This window comes from Eptesicus fuscus, chromosome 14, assembly GCF_027574615.1.
Source record: "Eptesicus fuscus isolate TK198812 chromosome 14, DD_ASM_mEF_20220401, whole genome shotgun sequence".
Taxonomy (NCBI): domain Eukaryota; kingdom Metazoa; phylum Chordata; class Mammalia; order Chiroptera; family Vespertilionidae; genus Eptesicus; species Eptesicus fuscus.
In genome coordinates, this window is record NC_072486.1 from 28,087,507 (window position 1) to 28,110,329 (window position 22,823).

Consider the following 22,823-nt stretch of genomic DNA (forward strand, 5'->3'; position numbering starts at 1 on the left):
GCCACACAACATTGTTAGAGGAGCCAATACTCAAGGCTTATAATTAGGGCGGAGAAAATGAGATTTTCTACAGAAAGCCCAGAATCTACAGGGAGATGGTTTGTGGTGAGGAAGGGGCAGCTGCCTCTTACAATTCTGGATTAAGCAATGACAAATTTCTTGTGTGAACCCTCAGTTAGTTGTCTGAACATCTGTACAAGATGAAGGCCCAATCCTACCACTGATGCAGCTAAATGTGACATTACTGCAGTTCAGCAGACACAAAATCATCAGCATTATAGCCACTCAGCTTTATGAACGGGTGGGACTCATGCTTAGCATGTGAACTACCTCTCAAAATACTCTTCCTTGGCTCCCTCTGCAAAGTACAATTTGGAGACTCTGGTGTCCAATTTATCTTATTTGAAGCAAAAACAAAACGCTGAAAGTAAGAAGTATCCCTTTATAAATAGAAACATTTAGGTCAAGATAAGAACTAACTACAAAGGAAAGAGAGAAAACACCAGGGAGGAAAACAAGACTCAACAAAGCACTAGATTAAGATTTAGAATGGGGCAACAGCCATTATAACAACAGTATGTTAACTGACAGCATATTATATTCATGTTCAGAAAGGTGGTCCAGAATTAAAATAAGTCAAATTATAGCCCCCCACCCAATTTTGAAAGCATGTAAAACTTGTTTCCATCCATGTAAAAACACACACACATTTGTGTGTAAGTGGTATCTCTTTGTAACTAAGAATAAAAAACAAGGTTAAGAAAATAACCACCAAAAAATACAGTAGAATTAGGGGGGAAAGACTCAAAAAAGCTGTTAAGATGGTTTAGGATAGGGGCAAATAGCTCTCCTAACAACAGTATATAAACTGTGATATATTATAAACTAATATTCAGAAAGATTACTCAGAATAATTCAAGATATACATATTACTCAGAATAATTCAAGATATATATATATATGTATATATATATGTACTGTATATATATGTACTATATATATATATATACACACACTGTATATGTGTGTGTATTTAATTTTAGAAAGCACATAAGACTTTTTGAAATAAAGAAGTTAAAATGACTTCAATTATTTAGGACACCCTTTTAATTATCCAGACTAGTTCATTATCCCCAGGTTTCAGATAATCAAGATTTTAATGTATATTTGAAGGCTTAATTTATGTTATAGTTATGTTTCCCAAACTAACTGGTTTGTACAAACTAGGTTATTTGTATAACCTCAAGCTATTTAACCTTTTTCCCCATAACTATTTCCATCAAATTGTAAAATATTTCTGTTGTTCTCCTTTGGATTTTTATTTACTTATTTCTCTAATGAGAATGAATCCTGGATACAACTCACCAACTAATGCTTAGAATAGCACACTGGGGACAAGGCTAATGGCAAAATGTTTCAACAAAAAAATGACAAAACAAAATCCTAACTTATACTACTGCTTCATCCTCAGGAAAAGTCTCTTTTTTTGAGAAAATATAGAAACATGAAGCTTAGGACCTACCATTCTTAAAAATGATAATTAATAAATTCAAGAGAGTTGCCTACAATAACAGTCACTCTGTGGGAGTAATTCTTTATTCATTAATTTCTTCCAAGGACTTAGGAATCTCTTGGTAAATAATCTTCAGTGGCTCTAAATAGTATCTCTGGGTTCTGAAAACTTTGTGAAAGACTATTCCTACAGAACAGACTGATTTCTATTTTCACCTGACCTCAATAATCAAGGCTCTGAAGCCATACTCTCAAAGATAATGTTCTACAGAACCACAGAGAGACTACTGAATAAGGAGTAGGTTAAAGAGATTTACCTTCCTAAGGTCTTGAGGATAGTCTCTAAATCCTTTTCTTCATATTATAATGAAAGCTATGATAAATACAAAACTGCAATGGGCTGAATATAAGCCCAATTTTATAGCCCATTTAGGCAAAAGAGAGGTTTAATCCATCATAATAAATGTATTATATGAATTTGGACATACCACTGGGCAAATCACTTGTTAAATCAAATACATAAAGTAAAATACTACTACAATAGATATTATGAAATCAGCCTATAAGGCAGATGCCCTGATAGTAAAGAAAATGCTCACTAGTTATTTTATTTTTTAACTAGAGGCCCAGTGCATGACTGAATCACCGGATAGGCCACCCCGAGTCCCGCCCTCCAGCCTCCTGCCGCCCACTCGTGGGCGTAGTGGAGTGATGGTAATTTACATGTTACTCTATTATTAGATAGGATTATTAAAAAAATTTTTATTGATTTTTTTTTGGGTGGGTGACATTGGTCAACATGAACATACAGGTTTCAGGAGTGGGATTTTATGTTACAAGATCTGTATATTGCACTGTGTGCCCACCACCCAAGTCAAATCTTCTCCTGTCACCATATATTAGAGAGAGGAAGGGAAAGGGAGAGAGGTAGAGAAGGAAGGAAGGAAAGAGAGAGAGAGACAGAGAGACAGAGAGAGACAGACAGAGACAGACAGAGACAGAGAGAGAGAGAGAGAGAAACATTGATTGGTTGTCTCACTCATGTGCCCCAAGCTGGGGATCAAACCTGCAACCTGGGTATGTGCCATGACTAGAAATCAAGTCCGAGACTCTTTGGTACAGGGCCGATGCTCCAACCACTGAGCAACACACATCGGCCAGGACCCAGTTCAACATTTTAAAAATAAGTAAATTTACTTCATTTTAATAGCAAATAATTTAAAAAATTCTGCATAGAGTAACTTAAGAGACAATTATCACACATGGTGTAAAAATGTTATAGAGAACACTGAAATACGTTATAAATAACTTGCTTTAAAAATTTCTATAAAAATAGTATTTTAATGTAGAAACTGTCCTACACTCTAATTTCCTAACAAGAGATAGTCTATAAAGTGAAGTAATCTATTCATATTTGTGAAAAGGATGTTAAAATCATGTAAAGAAATTGTAGGTTTGATTTATTTGGATTATAATAATAATGTTATGACACACTAGAGCATATAGCTTATTTTCAGGATAACATATACTATTCCTTCAAATGAATTATATATATTATACTGGAATATTTCATATAATGATGAAGTTAAAACCTCTTTTGGTATAAAAAAAGTAACTTGTAAGAGTTTAGAAAATCTGAAAATTAAAACAACATTCAACTTTAGACCTAGAATAATCTGTCAGCACATTATATTTTATCACTTAAAAAAAAAAGACTATTGATACCAGAGTTGGTTATCACAAAGACAACCAATTATTATTATTATTTTTAAATTTATTTGAGAGAGAGAGGAAGGGAGAGAGACATAGATGTTGAGAGAAACATTGATCAGTTGCCTCCCACATGTACCCTGATTGGAGATCGAACCTGCAATCTACACATGTGCCCTGACTAGGAATGGAACCACTGACCTTTTGGTGAATGGGACAATGCTCAAAGAACTGAGCAACACTGGTCAGGGCAAGATAACCAATTATTAACAGGGAGCCTAACTAAATTTCTGGAACTGTAGGGAGAAATCATTTAGTTGTTCCTTGGCTTAAAAGAAAACCTACTTCAAACTCAATTTATATGAGTAATATAAGGAGGTTACCTGACTACTGGTTTCACTTATGGCTTCTAGGAGTTTTTCAACTGCTGCTTGTAGTCGAGAGCTAATATTCAGCATAAGTTCTTCATTTTCAGGATCTATTTCAGTTCCAGCAAAACCACTCCTCATGAGCCGCTGTGACAGCTCCGTTCCTTCTTCAGTTACTTTTGACCACATGCTACTGTCGTTTCTTGGCATATCACCTCCAGAATAAGATGGTATAGACTCATCTGTAACTAGAGCAATATTTTAAAGGCATAAATAAATTATAATTAATAATTGTAATTAAAAGAGGTTACAAAATAAAATAAACACTTGACATCATTGAAACTATGAAGGTCTTTTAACACCAATGCAACAAAATAAAATAGACTAATACAGAATATTATTTGATAACCAAATAGGTAAAAATAAAAAGATAATGTTATGCTAATAGGGCTTTGCAGAAACTAGTATTTGGGTTATTTAGCACTTTTTTCTCTGATAAAAACTTTTAAAACAACCTCCAACAGATATTTACTAAGTGTCTACCATGCAGGGTTTACTAAGTAATGGAGACAAAGTGAAGAGAGCTGGATTCATTCTCAAGGAGTTGACATACAGTATAATAAGAAAATAAAAACATGTACACCCACATGAAAAGCAAAACATTGTGCAATAGGTTGTTTCAGATGGATGGAAGGACAGAAGTGCTTGATTTGGTCTGCAGCAGACCCTTTGATTTCTGAGCACATTGGGCAGCATCACCTACCCCAGCTGGGCCATAAAAGGGACCGAGATCTTTTTGCAGCTTGCTACTTTTACTGGTATAAACAGTATACTTACTGGGAAGAGGTTAGACTAATGAGCAGTTCTAATTTAAAAAGGGACTTATGCATATACATTATTCTTATTTCTTATGTAAAGAAAATTGTGTGAAGTTGGGCAGAAGATAAGCTTTGGAAGTTTTTAAACTAAAATAAAAGCATAGATTATTCATCACTGCTATGGAATACAGTACTAAATGTGGCAACAATACTACAACCCAACAATGAAATTTCCTGAAGAGGAATCACCTACTAGTATTCTTTTATTATACTAGTACACTAGAGGTCCAGTGCACGGATTTGTACACTGGTGTGGTCCCTCGGCCTGGCCTATGCCCTCTCGCAATCTGGGATCCCTTTCACAATCCAGAACCACTGGCTCCTAAGTGCTCACCTGCCTGCCTGATGCCCCTAACTGCTCTCCTGCCTGCCTGATGCCCCTAACCACTCTGCATGCCTTCCAGATTGCCCCTAACCATTTGCCTGCCTGCCTGATCACCCCTAACCACTCGCTGCCTGCCTGATTGCCCCTAACAACTCGCCTGCCTGCCTGATCGCCCCTAACCACCTCTGCCTCAGCCCCCACCGCCATGGATTCATCCAGAAGGATCTCCAGAATGACGTCCAGAAGGCTTGTTCAGCTGTCCGGTCTAATTAGCACATTACACTTTTATTATTATAGACTAGAGGCCCAGTTCACAAATTGTGCACTTGTAGAGTCCCCTAGGCCTAGCCTGCCATCAGGGCCATGTCCGCCACCCCGCGACGCTTCGCATGCTCTGCAGATGCTGCTGGCACCCTGCGACGCTCCACCGACACTGCTGGTGCCCCGGGGAGGAGGGTGGAGGGCTCAAGAGGTGCTCCATGCACCTCCTGGTGACCGGTCATTTGGTCGTTATGGCCACTGGCCTTTTATAATATAGATAGGACATATTTCTTATCAGTAATTGTATGAAGTTAACAAATTAAAAGCACAGGAAACTTTAATTTTCAAATTATGTGGAATTAACATTCACTTTGAAACAGTACAGCCAGGAGAATGAGAGCTATTTATTAAAAAATCTTGCTAATGTAGCTTATGCCACACTGAGTTATCTTAATCTCATGTACTAACAATATCAGACGCAGTTTCAGACATAAGATCTGAATTCAGCACAATTCAGTATTTACTAAGCACCTACTCTGTATAAGTCACTGGCTGAAAAGTGCAAAACTGCATTCTAAGAAATGATTTTAAATGTTTGCTATTACACAGCTTTATCTAGTTCTTGGAGTAACAGTTAATACAATTTTCACTTTGTATTTTTATTCTCAAAATTAAAACACAGACAACAACTAGACTGGTATTTACTTATATTATTCCAAGTATTCAAAATGGCATGTCTTAATAGGGATATTTTATACATATTTATGAGCTCAAATGATGCTGGCATTTGAAATTAGTTCAGATAAAGCACAGTATAATGTACCGTACTTTCCGACGTATAAGACGACTTTTTAAGCCAGGAAAATCTTCTCAAAAGTCGGGGGTCTTATATGCCGGAAAATACGGTAGGTTAGAAAAATCTCTGACAATGTATATCAGATTGCTTAAAACCCAAATACCGTATTTTCCGGCTTGTAAGACCCCCGACTTTTGAGATTTTCCTGGGTTAAAAAGTCGTCTTATATGCCGGAAAATACAGTATGTCAAATTAAAGTACTCTAGAAAATAAATATTTTTAAAGAAGCTATGGAAGCAAGAAATACTAATGGTTTACAACAAGTGTTTAAAAGAAATATTTATGGCCCATCCGGTATGGCTCAGTGGTTGAGCATGGACCTATGAACCAGGAGTCACAGTTCAATTCCCAGTCAGGGCATGTGCCCAGTTGTGGGCTTGATTCCCAGTGTGGGGTGTGCAGGAACCAACCAATCAATGATTCTCTCTCATAATTGATGTTTCTATCTCTCTCTCTCTCTCTCCCTTCTTCTCTGAAATCAATAAAAATATATTTTAAAAAGATATTTATGTTGTATAGTTAGTTACTTTACCTGAGGAATTAAATGCACTCTAGTGACTTTTCTTTCTAATGGATAGAGAATATGGTAAGTCTGAGGAAAAAGAATAATCTGATCTGATGGAAAGTCAAGGCTTTATGGGGTGAGAGTATGTGGAGAAGTAAGGATGGGGTAAGGTAAGAGATGAAAGAAGGCAGCTGGAAAGTAGCCTGGATCTAAGTTGTGAATGGTCTTACCTTTCAAAGGAAACTGGGTTTTCGCTATTAATAATGGGGAGGTAAATACTTTTTTTGAGCAGGAAGATAATATCCAATCTGTGAATTAGGAAGCAAACTGCAGCAAGGCAGAGGAAGGACTGGAGAAGAAGAAGTTGATTAGAAGGCTATTTCAATTGCCCAGATGAGAAGTGTTGAAGACATGAAATAAGGTGAAGGCAGATGGGTGGAGGCTGGGTAGAGGTAGGCAAAGGAGGAAAATGGGGAGCTTCTGTAATACTGTCAACAATAAAAATAAAATTTAAAAAAAGATGCAGGAAGATTGGGCACAGTTTGGAAAAAGACAACGTGTAAGACAAGGGAGGAAGGCCCTAACCAGTTTGGGTCAGTGGATAGAGCGTCGACCTGCGGACTGAAGGGTCCCAGGTTTGATTCTGGTCAAGGGCATGTACCTTGGTTGTGGGCACATCTCCAGTAGGGGGTGTGCAGGAGACTGCGGATTGATGTTTCTCTCTCATCAATGTTTCTAACTCTCTCTCCCTCTCCCTTCCTCTCTGTAAAAAATCAATAAAATATATATTTTTTAAAAAGACAAGGGAAGAAGAACGTAGTAAAAAGATGACTCTGGGTTTCTAGCTTATATGAGTCTTAGATGACAGAAGAGTCATTACTGAGAAATCAGGAGAAAGTATATAGTGTAAGCATGAAAAATAATTAATCTGAAGTGTTAATGGGCTATGTAGAGGAGAAGTCAACTTTTGGAAATTTGGGTCCATAGAGATTTAAGAGTCATTTGTAGAAAGGTGAGAGTTAAAATCTTGGAAATGGGTACATTTGTTTTAGGAGCAATATTCACTGAAAGAAGTAGGAAAATAAAGTTGGAGCCTCTGTATATCATAAGCTAACAAAAGAACCTGTGTGGAAAAAAAAAATCAGAGGAAGACAGGAGTGATATTCCAGGAGACAAGAATGTTTCAAAAAGGTACAGATTCAATGTTATTTGTCTAGAAAGTCAAATAAAACAAGGACTGGGAGATGGTACCGGATTTGACAACTGGGTGGTCACTGTTGTCCTCTGGGACGGCAGCTTTGGTACTGTAGGAACAGAAACCAATGCTAGTGGAGAGGTAGGAGCCAGTCTAATCTCAAATCAAACCTGTTGAGGTTTACCTTGAGATGGGAAAGCAAAGCTGGGAAAAACCAACAAACACTTCTTTTTTCAGAGGGAAAAAAATTAGTGGTGAGGAAAAGATTGAAGATACTGTGTATTACATGGAGCAAATCTCAAGCACAAAATACAGAGAATATATAAAACAAAATGACTTATAAAAGGCCACTGAATGTTAATTTTTAAAAATATATAATGAACAAAGTAGATACTAATGTACCTAGAAAAAATGGAGATATCAACTAGCTTAATGTATTTTATTAATAACATTTTGAAGATATAAATAAACAAAAATAATCTGAGTATGTTCCAACGAATAAATAAAACTTTTTGTTTATTCCCATGAAATAAAGGAGAAAGACATCAAGCTTATACTTTATTTATAACAATTAGTCTTGAGGGGAAATTAGAGAATAATATAAATCACCAGGGCAATTTCATAAAATGCCAATAGAAATCTCAGAATAGTCAGTTTGGTGTATAGATTCATGATTTCAGATTTGTGAACCAGTCATTTGTATCTTAAAATTAGCAGATAATGGCCCAGCCACCATGGCTCAGTGGTTGAGCGTTGACCTATGAACCAGGAGGTCACAGTTCCCTTCCCGGTCAGGGCACATGCCTGGGATGCAGGCTTGATCCTCAGTATTGGGCGTGCAGGAGGCAGCCAGCCTATCAGTGATTCTCTCTCATCATTGATGTTTCTATCTCCCTCTCCCTTCTCTGAAATCAATAAAACTATATTTTAAAAAATAGCAGATAATGGTTATTCAAAAATCCTTTATTTACATTATGGATTATACCATTTCATTCCATACACATAATAAACTTCTCAGGTTAAAGCAGGGGAGGTGATATAATAGAGCATTTCTCTGCCCCTGTGGCCTTCAGAAGATCTCTATGGCTCCAATTGGAAACCACTGACTCGAGTTGGACTCTCATACCTGACAGGTGAAAAAACTCAACTGAAGCCTTGAGAGACTGAGAGATTTGCTCAAGGTCACAGTGAGCTAGATCAAGAATCAAGGGCCTTCTAGTTACTAATCCAGTATTCTTTCCAAAAGGAAGTGGCAGCAAATGCGATTCAATCTTTGGCTTCCTAAGGGAGGGTGTACTAATTCGACTGGTGAACCGTCACAGTGCAAACCTCAAGGAAAGTTTTCATTCAACACATTCTGGGGGAACTAATTTTTATGTACTAGTCTAATATTCACTCAAGTTCAAGTGGCTCAAAATGTCCCTTTAATATCATAAACTAAGGTACTCTTATGAGGAAGCAAACATTAAAAAAATCAATTATTTGTTTTTTTAGAGAGTTAACAAGTCCATACATGTTCAAAATCTAAACAAGTTCAGACATGAAGACTGAAAATAGATCACAAGTGCTACCTATAACCAAAGTCATATATAAAAATGGAAAAGCAGAAGTTGCTTCATAATCAGAATAATAATGAACCCTTTTCTGTTATATTAGACAAGAAATATTTCAAAAGTCAGAAATGCAATAATGCATCCTTAAAATATGAAGGAATGTCAGAAATAATTCTTACATATGAAACACTGTGTCAATATTTCAATGCCAATATTTTCCTCAAAGTTTATGAGAAAATTCAAGGTGTTAAATTATAAATTCTATTAATTCAATACTTCCTTTGAGACAGGTCAGTAAGAAGCTAGGAAAATTCCTCAGCAAGTGAAATGGGGAAACTGAGACATCTGAACAAACTGGCCAAGCAATTTAAATCCAGATAATAAGTAGCAAGGTCTTATTTACACATTTTAGACCAAACTGGGGCAGACCCGCCTTGGTTGGGTCCCTCTTTGGTGACATTCTTTGAAGGTGAAACTGACCAGAGGATGACCCTGACCACTCTATATGCTCATTTTGATGCATCAGCATATTAAAGGACACACCTGGAAAGCTGATGAATATTTATTGAGATCCTCCCGAGACCTCCCCTAAAATTCCCACCTTTAGAAAAGAGATAAAAACCCTTAAGACAAAGGACCCAGCATGCGCACTCTCTAGAGTATGTCTGTCCTTTCTTTTTTTAGGTGTGCATCTTTGCTTTCTTTCTCCTAAGCTCTAAGGGTTCCCACAAGGCTTGCAGCCAGGGGGGCAATGAGCAGCGACAGCATGTCCTGGCCTAACTCCCTGAACCTGTCTCTGAGGGCCCCTGTTGCCTCTGTAACTTGTTTCCTGAGTGAGTACACACAGCCCAGCTGGCTCACTTTTTCTGCCTTTGTGACTTTGTTTCTAAAAGGCCAAGGCAGCATTCTGAGGGGCCCACTCGAATTTTCTCTTCAAGTGTACTTTCGCTTTGCATACTAAATAAACTCTCTCCTACTGGAGTTCTGAATTCTTTTTTCCCAAATTCAAGAACCAAGAGCTGACTTGCCAGTACCACCTTCAATATGCAAAATGGATCTGATAAGTGTCACCAAAATTATATTAATGGTCATCCCAATTTTATTAGTAAGACTAGCATATAAAACAAACAAACAAACAAAAAAACCCAGTACATATCACTTAACAGATCTAAAAAAAGACTAGCATATCATTGTTAAAGATAAAAACAAAGACTAAGTAATTAAAAGATAAACATTATAATCAATACTAAAAACAGCAAAATTCTTATCTCTGCTATAATATTGTATACTAGTACACTGTATTTCTTAACTGTGGATTTAATTTTTCCTCTTATATCTTAATATTGCTCTTTCAGAATCTTTTAAATAATTAAAATTTTAAAAGGCTTAATCGATTCTAGTACACATAAAGTGGTTTTAAGTAAAATATCAAGTACTATGAGTTTATCTTGCCTTGAATTGAAATCTCAGTATCTAGTTCACTAGACTGTGAATTTCTATAAAGCAGAGGGCATAGAGAAATTCTCAATAAATGTTTGTAGAATTTGGCTGATAAGAACTGCTTATACTAGATGTACTGGTTAATAATGGCAGATTTTGTAATCAAAGGAAACAGGATAATTTCAAGAGAAACATCAAAAGTGCTTTATTCAAAGTAATGTCCATCGCTAGCTACACATTTCCCCCATCTTTCAGATAATTTGTGGATACCGTCCCAATAGAACTTTTCTTGTTTTGAGGCAAACCATTCAGAGACCCAATTTTCCACTTCTTCGTATGTTTTGAAGTGCTGCTCAGCAAATGCATGTGCCATTGATCAGGACAAGTGGTAATCTGAAGGAGCAAGGTCTGGTGAATACGGCGGGTGGGTTAATACTTCCCAGGCAAGATCTTTTAACGTGTCTTTAACCGGTTTTGAAGTGTGTGATGGTGCGTTATCATGAAGCAAAATTACTTTGCCATGTCTTCTGGCCCATTCTGGTTGTTTCACAATTAAAGCATGGTTCAAACTGATTATTTGTTTTCGGTAGCGATCAGTATTAACAGTTTCACCTGGTTTTAGAAGCTCATAATCCACCACACCCTCCTGATCCCACCAAACGCAGAGCATTGTCTTCTTTCCAAAGCGATTTGGCCTTGCAGTGATGTTGATGGTTGACCTGGATCAATCCATGATTTTGTGCATTTGGGATTCTCAAAATAAATCCACTTTTCATCGTCAGTCACCATTCGATGCATAAAAGACTTTCTTTTGTGCCTTTGAAGCAACATTTTACTGATGACTTTTTGGTTTTCCATTTGTCTTTCTTTCAGTTGATGTGGCACCCATTTTCCTTCCTTTAAAATCTTTCCCATTGCTTGTAAACAATCAGAAATTATTTGCTGAGCAACATTTAACCTTTCTGCAAGTTGTTTTTGAGTTTGACACGCATCTTCATCCAATAATGCTTGTAATTGTTGGTCTTCAAACTTTTTCGGTTGACCTGGACGTTCTTTGTCTTTCACATCAAAGTCATCACTTTTAAAGCATTTAAACCAGCGTTCACAAGTATCTTGAGATAGAGCATGTTCACCATAAGCTTCTTGAAGTATACGATAACTTTTTCTTCAAAATAAAATAATGAAAACTTCCCGCAAATGTTCTTTTTTTGGCACGAAATTCGACATTTTAAAAAATATATATTTTATTGATTTTTTACAGAGAGGAAGTGAGAGAGATAGAGAGTTAGAAACATCGATGAGAGAGAAACATCGATCAGCTGCCTCCTGCACACCCCCTACTGGGGATGTGCCCTGCAACCAAGGTACATGCCCTTGACCGGAATCGAACCTGGGACCTTCAGTCCGCAGGCTGACGCTCTATCCACTGAGCCAAACCGGTTTTGGCAAATTTGACATTTTTAAGCATAAAAATATCTATGATGTTAACACCTTCAGCAAATTTGACATATGAAGTTTTGAAGCTTGTTGTCAATACAACAAAATAGCATACATATCAAATCACATATATATCAACATATGTGTAACTCCATCTATTGAAAAAAATCCGCATTATTAACCGGTACACCTAGTAACTAAAAAGCTACTGTATTATTGGATATCTTAAAGTAGGAAGCAGACATATTTAATCTATAAAGGGGTATGTAGATGTAACCATGGAAGAAAACAGATCAGATGTCCTTGCAGATCTGTTTTCTCATAGAAAATGAACATAAACACACTCCTCTGTGCTTGCATTAAATTACCAACTTATTCCTTTTTATATCTATGAGAACACTGCTCTGAAGAGAGTTTGCTGTCTTTTAATAAATATTCTTTCCTGAGAATTTCAGCAACCACCTTGAAAAAGGTCTAAGAGAACTGCTATCAAAGAAAGCACAGAGTATTTTTGTATTCTACAGAACATTCCTCAGAGTGTGTCTTTTGAATATGGTTTAGTTTAGGTCTTAGCAGAATAGCAAATCCCCCCCTCCCAGGTGATTAAGTAAAAGTCATTTATAAAATAATTTTCAAAAAATGCATAATTTGATAAACACTCTTACAATGAAACCAAGAAAATACTACCTAATTCTTTTATATATATCGTTTCATTTGAAGAAATAAAATAGCCCTTGATTGAGAGCTTAAAGTTAAAGTTAGTTTGAAAAATACTTCTAACAACATTTGAAAAGAATGAATTTGAAAGCAGTTTTAAAACACAGTATTATTTCAGGTCTTATTTTATTAAAAGCAGTTTTTAAAATTATCTTTGACTTTGACTGAGGTGTTTTATATTAATTTTACTTAAAGTTCCAAACCAAGTTTTTTCTGCACTTAGAAACATGCAACTGGCCAACTTGTAATTAGGCAAACCTTCTGTTAGTGGCATGGATAATTTCCTTCTCACAGGAAACTTAAACAGAACACTCTCAAAAACTGCATAAACTGGCATCTTTAGAATGTCAGCCTCTAACTGGGGAGAAATGGTTAGCTGTGGCCTGGTAGTGAAGCATGGGCTTGACCTTCTGATCTGAGACTCTATTCCTCTCCATCTGACAAAAAAACTTTCTCCCCTTTTAATTTCCTGACTCCCTCTACAGTAAGAAACAAGGAATAAAAAAGTAGGAGAGACTGGAGGTCAGCAATATGAAAGTAAGAAGTTCAAAGAAGAGCCTGGCCCACACAGCTGAAAAAAGGTAGGAAGGCAGCTATGTATGTCATGTCAGGACCTAATTTCTGGATCCACACACATTCTGCCATATTTCACACCACTTTTCCAAAAGGAAGAAATGGTGTAACAGAGGATTGTTCAAAGATAAATTCAAACCTTGGATTTCTTATAAAGACTTTCTTCTAATCATACCAGTATGTTGTTTGTTTCTTAAAAGCTCTTTATTTCTTATCTTTCCTTCATTTATAGGGATATTGCCCAAACCTCCTGGTTACTGGTAAGAGTCCTGAGTGGTGATGTAAAATTTTTCTTTTATTAGTAGTGAAATTAAACAGTCTCTGATTTATGTAGCACAGTAGTAACCCTGAGTATATATAATGACAACTCTAAGACACCACTTGTAAATGCTATACAATAATGGTGTTTTGAGAACAGTGGCTCTAAAGCATTTGTGTTGGAAAACCACTTTATTTTCAATACATAGCAAAGTGCCTTGAACTCTAAGATTTATTGAAGATGATAACAGTTTCTACAAAATATAAAGCTAGTACCTCCTGTATGTTCCTCATGAACACACGACTTTATAGGTGCCTCTGCTTCTGACCTCCAAATCAGGTTGGCAGGTGACTGGCCTTTACTAGATCTATCCAGAATGCCAAGGACATGGCGGCCAATTGTTTCTTCCACAGCCGCTGTTGTCTTTACAACTTCTAGGAGGATCTTCAGAAGTCTGTTATTAGCTTTCTGGAGTGCATACCTGTAGAGATAAAGAAACATTTGTTAAAATGTTAAATCTTCTAAAAATCAAACACTTTGCTTATGTCCCCAAAAAAGTGAAGTACAAAATATCTGACTTGAAAAATAAAGTATCACAAGATCTTATCTATTAAAATAATACGCAATAGCACCTACAATGAAGTGCTTTTTAAAAATATTCTTTTATACATTTAAAAATTTCCAGATTAAAAAAAAATTGAGATGCAAAAGTTAAGTTTTAAAAAGTGTGGTAGTACCCAACCCAAGTATATGTAAGTTACGAGATGGTAATACCATTCATGGTTATTCATATATGTTTTACATTTAATTTCTTTGTGCCAAAGAATACATTTTAAAATGTAATTTTAAAACTCCACTAGAAAAAAATGTGTATTTGTATATCTTATTGGTGATGATCTAGTTGGTTAAATTGGCATAGATCTATTTTTAAAATGGTCTACTGTGAAATTTCACTATCTATTAACACCAGAGGGAATATTATAGGCCATTATACCTACTCCAGAGAGAAAAATTTCTCAAGTTACCTATACCACCCTCATTTCAACCAGTAGAAGAGACCTAGTTTCAGCCAAATGACATTAATGTGTTTCTCTTTTTTAAAAACTCTTATTTTTTAAAAAAAATCAGAAAATACTGCTAACCATCCACCAAAATATCTCAGCCCTCAGAGATATCACTATTAACATTTTAATGCCTATCCTTCTAGACTTTCCCCAATCTCTCTCATACATATATTTTAAATGGAACAATCCTAGGCAAACTACTTTGGTAAGCTTTCTATTTTGCTTAACATTAACATCTTTCCATGTCAAGAAATATAATTCCATAAATGATGATTCAGAAGATGTTCTGATTAATCTTCTGAATAATTAAACAATTCTTGTGTCTTAACAGCTTAATTCAACAAAGGTACTACAGGGGCAAACTTTATATTTCATACATGTAGACAAAATAAGAGACTTTCATGGAAAAGATCCTCTGCTTTAACACAGCTTTCTCTCTCAGTTTCATACCGAATGACCACCAATAATCAGGTTAAAGGATATCTGTTTTCACAGGCACATGACATAACTATTTTAAGACAAGGTAATGAATGCCTAATTTTTCCTTTAGTATTTGTCAAGTGAACAGGCAGATCTATTTTTGCACCTAGATCAAGTTCTCTGCTTACATAAGCAAGGATATTAAAAATAAAACTAAATAATTTAGTTAGTAGAGTAAGTCAAGGGTTTTATTTCTTTAACTTTTCCTGAAATTTTGTTCAAGCCCAAATACCCCAAGACTAAAATATTTTTAAAACATTTCTATATGAGAAATAATTAAAATTAATATAATGGCAAAAAGAAATGAATATGAATACTAATTTATCAGCACTCACCACAAAAAAATCCTAATAATTAAACACTGCATAATTTAAAAAATATACCTAATTGAGATAAAAACACTTTATCTCAATTACAAAATAAACATTTATTTTATAATTATAAAATAAACATCTTGTTTATTTTATATTGCCATGGTAATTCTAATTTTCATACACTGTCTTTCTTGTTTGAGTTCCATACTGACTGTGTTCCATACTGATGATCCAATGGGGAAGCCAAAATCTTAGGGGCCAAATTCCTCCATGCAAGCTGAGGAAGGAGGTTAGGAGGACACAGAGGGTTGACAATCACAGAAATTAGAAAAGGAGGAAATTAAGTTAGTAGATATTAGTTTTAATTTAAAATTAAAGAAATTGTTTTCATTTGAATAAAACAAATTTTAAAATATTGTGCTTAAAATCCTTAATATTAATTGGGATAACTATTCTCATTTATATATTACATTTTTGTACTAACTTCTACAAAATCAAAGTAAGGAAAAGTTTTGTTAACATCAGATCATTAATTTGTTCCTCTGTAAAACTGGGATATGGATTAAAAATTCTCATGTGGCCCAGCCAATGTGGATCAGTAGTTGAGCGTCGCCCTATGAAACAGGAGGTCAGGGTTCCATTCCCCGTCAGGGCATATGCCTGGGTTGCAAGGCTCGATCCCCAGTAGGAGGTGTGTAGGAGGCAGCCAACCAATGATTCTCTCTCATCATTGATATTTCTATCTTCTCTCCCTTTCCCTTCCTCTCTGAAATCAATAAAAAAATATATTTTTTTAAAAAGTTCTCATCTGTTATGCATGAAAGCTACATGTGGACTATCACACTTAATGTTTTTTTCTCATCACGAACACACCAGGAAGAAGCTTATACTGAATTCATGTCCATCCAGTGAAGGAATAAAACCACAAATACAATTTTGTTTTTTAGTATAAAAATGCCTTATGAGCAAAATAAAATTAATCCAGAAATGTTCAACAACAAATGATGCTGTAACATTTACTGAGTTAAGTATCTGATCAGTATCTGTTAAAAATTACTTTACATACAAAAAAAATTAAATGCTTGTCTATTTAAATGACCAAAAACTGTTACTCTTTACATACAAAATATATGTACAAATAAAAGAAATACACAAGATAAAAATAAGGACAAATACAATTTATAACACTGAAACAACTATTTTAATTCATTTTTGTGTTAAAAAAAATACACATTCTGTATACCTTTCATTGGACAGAACAGCAGGAGGCACATCTTCAAGTTTTCTGTCCAATTCCTTTTCATTAAAGGTCTGTTCCTCAACTTCCCCTTGCTTTTCATTATCCTCCTGTGTAAGTTTGTGTAAAGGTAGAGAGGACAAGATAGAAAGAAAACCTGTCATCTTGGAAATAGCACGTAGTTCCTTTATACTGTTACAAAGTGAAACAGAAACCTTTACATGCAGAATAGATACTGTACAAAATAATATTTAACTATATTTTATCAAGAGATTAGCATTATCAAAAAAAGATAAGAGACTCTTTAGATGAAAAAATTTCAGTAGGTTCAAGCTAATGCATGCTATAGTGCAACAATAAAGTTGGTTAGGCTGCTCGGTGAGTCGACAGTTGCTCCTAGCAATGTTAGATTCAAATTACTTACATAGAATGTAAGGCATCTTAACTCCACCTATCTTACATGTCAGCCATCACAAATATTTTAAGTGCAATGCCAATAAAGGACACATTTCACAACAACAACAAAGACAAACAAATCCTACTGCATTGTTGATCCATTGCTCCTAGATGGGTCAAAGTCCATACTACCTGTGTTTGCGTACTGCTGTTGCGCAGCTCACAACACAGCTTCTCTCTTCCAGCTAGAGACAGCTGCTTTAGTGCTTCCAGCTCCTCTAAAAGCACCCTCTCTCTCTCTGAAACCAGGTTTTCATTATCTATTGAGGATCTCTAAATAAGAAAAAAGGTCATGAGAGAATATCGTTTGCGACAGAAAATAAAGGCAGAAATATTAAGCAGGTTTGTTTTAACCCCCTGGGACCAAGAGGTCCTAGTTCTACCTATGATTCATATCCCATGATAAGGGGTTAAAAGCATTTATAAAGTTCAATGCAAAATTTGAAAGAACAAAAAAACAAATAAAGCTAATTAAGCCTAAATATTTAGGAATTTATGCAACTGAAATAATATTATTTTATATGCCAATTTTGCATTGAAAATTCAGAAGTTTAAATTTACAAAATGCAATGAAGAAAAGCAAAATTAATTTTTCCAAATGATTTGTCAACTCCCAATTTTCTGGTGTTCTATATTTGAAAGAACATATTAAGAGTTATTTCTTATTTCTCCTAATAGCTAAGTTCCCAAAATTGAATGTTTTAATAAGAACTTTTATATAAATATTTCTTGCTTTTCTGCAATGATTTTGAGAGTATATCATATACAGCAATTGATAAGAATCCAGCTCCCAAATACCAAGGAGTATGTAAATTTAGCCAAGAAAGGGATAAGAACGTTATGTAAATTTGCATTTCTCAAATCAAGAAGAGATGTTTCCCTGGACAAAGATCCAGAAACATACCACTTCAGATTTCTATTCATGATTTAAAAGGCAGATTAAGGACAGATAAAGATAAACCTTGGAGATGTTAATTGGTGACTCACAAAACTATAAATAAATATGGGAAAACTGAATATTAACAGCACCTCAGCACAAAAAATTTGGAATGATTAAAAAAACAACAACCTTGCAGCCCCTTTTCCGGTGCCTGCAAAGAAAGGTAAATAAAATGGTAGGGACACAATGCACTCCAACAATGAGTTGGATTTCCCTAATAAGACCTAAGGCTGTTGTGCTGATGGAGTCTATTCCTGACATTAAATATTTGTATTTATTCACATTTTGGCAATAATTTTGACTTTTTAAACAAAGTCTATATAAATAATACTATTTTTATCAGGGAGAAAAGGACTCTTAAGTCCCATACCTGGGCTAACTGTCTATTCAGTCTCTTAATCTCTTCTTGTAGCTGCTCCTGGTCTTCTCGCTGTCTCTCCATCTGGCGCATGTGCGCCTGCCTTAGCAGTTCTGTTGCCTGTTGATGTTCTTGGTATTGTCGTACAAGTTCCTGCCTCATATCTTCCAACTGTTCTTCATTTAACATTAGCTGTCTAGAAGCATCCATGCTTGATACCAAAATCTCCTCATGGACCTATAATAATTAAAAAAAGTTCAATCATAACACATTTTGTAGAAATCTGTCAGCATCAATATTTTAAATATATATGAAAGCAATTCTATTAATCCCACAAAGCTTCTGACTTTTTAATGATTTTTTTTTTTTTTTTACAGAGAGAAAGGGAGAGGAATAGAGAGTTAGAAACATCAATCAGCTGCCTCCTGCACACCTCCTACTGAGGATGTGCCTGCAACCAAGGTACATGCCCTTGACCGGAACTGAACCTGGGACCCTTCAGTCCGCAGGCCAATGTTCTAGCCACTGAGCCAAACCAGTCAGGGCCTGACATTTTAATATACTTATTATAAACTAGAGGCCCAGTGCACAAAATTGTGCATGGGTGGGGTCCCTAGGCCTGGCAGGGAATCAGGGCCGATCAGGTTCCCCACCTCCCCGCCTCCTCCTTCCTTCGCCACCCACAGGCTGCCACCATGTGGTTCCTCCCGCCTTCTCCTTCCCTCGCTCCTTCAGCACCCCGCTGCCACTGCTGGTTGCCTACCATGTTCTGCGCCACACCCTGGTGGTCAGCGCACATCATAGCGAGTGATCGAACTCCTGTTCTCCTGGTTGAACTCCCAAGGGACATTTTTCATATTAGCTTTTTACATATATAGATACTTAAAAAATATATTTGTCTTAGTTATAATTCTTAATCAACGTGAAGTTAGTTTATCACTATACATGTTACACATTCTCTAAAAGTAAAATAGTTATTTATCAGTTAACTTAGATGTAATCTAATTCTATGGGAGAATAAAGATACTCAAGATTTCTTCCATACTTAATGAAGCTAAAACTCCATTATTCCTTTGACATTTTATAATGGGGAAATAATATAAATGTAATACTTATATTTTAAAATTAAATTTATAAAATATGAGAAATTTTACCTATTTAATTTATATTATACAGTGGTCATCACAATACTATAGGGAGCTGCTTGATAAGAAACAATCTCCAATAAATTTTATTTGGAAATAAGTTTTATATTCCACTTTCTTTTTTTTAAAAATATATTTTATTGATTTTTTACAGAGAGGAAAGGAGAGGGACAGAGAGCTAGAAACATCGATGAGAGAGAAACATCGAGAAACATCGATGAGAGAGAAACATCGACCAGCTGCCTCTTGCACGCCCCCTACCGGGGATGTGCCCGCAACCAATGTACATGCCCTTGACCAGAATCGAACCTGGGACCTTTCAGTCCGCAGACCGACGCTCTATCCACTGAGCCAAACCGGTTTCGGCTCCACTTTCTTATACTCATAAGAAGTCAACTCCTTAATGGGTTTCTACAAGTACTTCAATTTCTGAAGAGCTACTACTTAAATGATCATTCTGATTTTTCTGCCTTGAATAGTTGCTGGTAAATTAAAGAAATTTTCATGAATACCTCAGGAGATTTGCACTACAGAAAGAGTTGGCAATTTTATTTAAATATGCCACTAACAAGGTATAACCTATCCTGAACATTAATCAAAAATTTGAATTTAAATAATTTTAAGAGGTAAAATTTATTCTGTTAATGGCACAAATAGTTGAGATATAGACACAGAATTGATCCTCCATTAATGAATAGTAAATAAAAGGAATCAGTATATACAGACTAGAGTGCTTTAAATTGTTTTCTTAAATTGGTAGCTATTTTCTTGTGATAGTATCATTAAATTAAGTAATATTAAATTTATTAATTCATATTGTCAAATTATAACATACTTAATCTTGAACTGCCTAAAACAAAATTAATATAGGTATAACTTAAGATTTTACCATGCACAATGTGTTAAGACAAATAAGGATACTATGAACCAGACTTGTTTTATTTAATAATAATATTAAGTCATTTACTCATATACCTTAGAAGTAATAAAACACTTTCATCATGTGAATCCTAAGACTGGATTTCATACTTTCCTTTTCCATTAAGCGACATCACTGCTAATATTTGTATAGTGAAGAAAGTCACAGTTTTATATAAGTTTTTATATTCAAGGAGGCATACTTACAGATTCTCTGGCTAGAAATGTTTTATCTTTGGAGAACAGTTCTTCTGAAATAGTCAGTTCATGGTCCTTTGATTCAAGTATGTCATCAAGATTATCACTGTTTGATAACAGAACTTCCTTCCCATCTTCTCCTAACTCCTTACTAAGTGGTTTAAATTCTTCTTTACATTTCATGTCCATTGTCTCAAAAGTCTGAAAACCAAGCTGACCCTGAAGTAATTTCGTTTCATTTAAATAATGTTGTTCTTGTTGACAAAGAGCATGTGCTTCTTTCGATGATGAAGTATTTTCTTTTTCTCCAGATATTCTAGATAGTTCAGTTTGTTGAGCAAATGCTACACTCATTGACACAATGACCTAAAGAATAAAGTAAACAAAAAAGGATTATATTTCTAAATACCAGCAGAAATTAAAAAGCAGGTACCATTTAAAATTACATGACTCTGGTGAGGGGGGGGAGGGAGTTTAGGGAGAGAAGGATTGAGGAAAAAAGAAAAAAAAAAACGAGAACTCATGGCATGGACAACAGTGTGGTGATTGCAGGGTGTGGAGGGTGTGGGTGGAGGTGGAAGAGAGCATAGAGGGAATAAATGGTGGTGGAAAAAATAAAATAAAAAATAGATTAAAAGATAATAAAAAAAATAAAAGAAAAAAATACATGAATTAGAAAAAAGCCTGACCTCATAAAAGAAATCCTATGATAAAGTGATATGGAGATAAAGATTTTCTAGTTTACAATGAATCTAATGTAAAAGTATTTTTTATACTCCCTGCCTTTTTAAATTAAAAAAAAAGTTTTTAAGTTCTTACAATGACAGCAATAAATGTTCAGTACAGAAATTAGAAAAAAGGAAATAAAAGCCCATATGTTTATCTCTTCCAAGACAAATCACTAACACTTTAGTAATACTTTTCTGACTCTCTTTCATTATCAATATGGATATGAATAGATATAGATATGCATTTTCCTTATAAAAATGTCAAATTCTAATATTGTAATCTGAGTTTATAGCTTGACTATAGTAAATATATTTTCAAGTTAAAATACACTATATAATTTTTAATGGGTTTAAAGTTTCAGATTATACAGATATATTATAAATTTATTCAATTTTCTATGTTGGACATTTAGACTAATTTCAGTCTTAACACTATTTTAAACACCACTGTGACAAAAATCTTTGTTCATATCCTGTCTTATTTCCTTACAATAAATTCCAAGAATGAAATACTTGGTTTATACTATTGTGTAATTTCCACTCCAACTATGATCCTAAATCCCTCCTTATTTTGTGTCCCATCCAGCATAGGTACTTAGAAATTCTGACCAGCAGCCTTGGCTCTGACAAATCCAAGCCTCTGAGAACCAACTGCACCAATAACTTTATTTCAAGGGACACTCCACAGAGAATCTGCATTGGGGGAAGCCTGGTTGCCAGTCTGAGATAAAGCATGCCTGGCCTTTGAAACCCATTTAAAAGGGACCGACCTCAGAACAAAAGCTATACACAAACTGAAAGCGAAGTAATAGAAAAAAATATTCCAAAAAAGTAGAAACAAACAAACAAACAAAAGGTGGGGTAGCAAATACTTACATCAGACAAAACAGACTTCAAACAAAGACTATAATACAAGACAAAGAAGGACATCATGTAAAATTAAAGGAATTGATCAAACAAGAGAATATAACCCTTGTAGACATATGTGCACTCAATATATAAAGAAAATCTTGGTGGGCATTAAGAGAGAGATTGACAACAATACAGTCATTTTGAGGGATTTTAACACCCTACTGACATCAATGGATAGTTCTTACTGACAGAAAATCAACAAGGCATACTAGACCAGATTGATGTTTGATATTTACAGAACATTTCATCCCAAAGCAGCAGAATATACATTCAGAAAGAAGAACAAAGTTGGAAAAATCATGCTACCTAATATCAAACTACACTACAAGGCCACAGTAATCAAAACAGCATGTACTGGCATAAAAACAGACATACAGATCAATGATACAGAATAGAGATTTCAGAAATAAACCCATGCCTTTATGCTCAATTACTATTTGATAAAGAAGGTAAGAACATACAGTGGAGTAAAGACAGTCTCTTC

General features: G+C 35.2%; 1 protein-coding gene across 1 annotated transcript in view; it reads right to left on the reverse strand.

Annotated features, from left to right (window-relative positions):
• The window catches only part of AKAP9 (A-kinase anchoring protein 9), a 124,710-nt gene that overhangs the window by 43,558 nt on the left and 58,329 nt on the right, over window positions 1–22,823 (reverse strand). The window contains exons 13-18 of the mRNA XM_054726544.1: window positions 20,709–21,065; window positions 18,451–18,675; window positions 17,273–17,413; window positions 16,691–16,794; window positions 13,865–14,070; window positions 3,606–3,838 (exon numbers count right to left, since the gene is read on the reverse strand). Of these exons, the coding sequence (XP_054582519.1) occupies window positions 3,606–3,838; window positions 13,865–14,070; window positions 16,691–16,794; window positions 17,273–17,413; window positions 18,451–18,675; window positions 20,709–21,065 (1,266 nt within the window). The remainder of the gene's footprint in view (window positions 1–3,605; window positions 3,839–13,864; window positions 14,071–16,690; window positions 16,795–17,272; window positions 17,414–18,450; window positions 18,676–20,708; window positions 21,066–22,823) is intronic.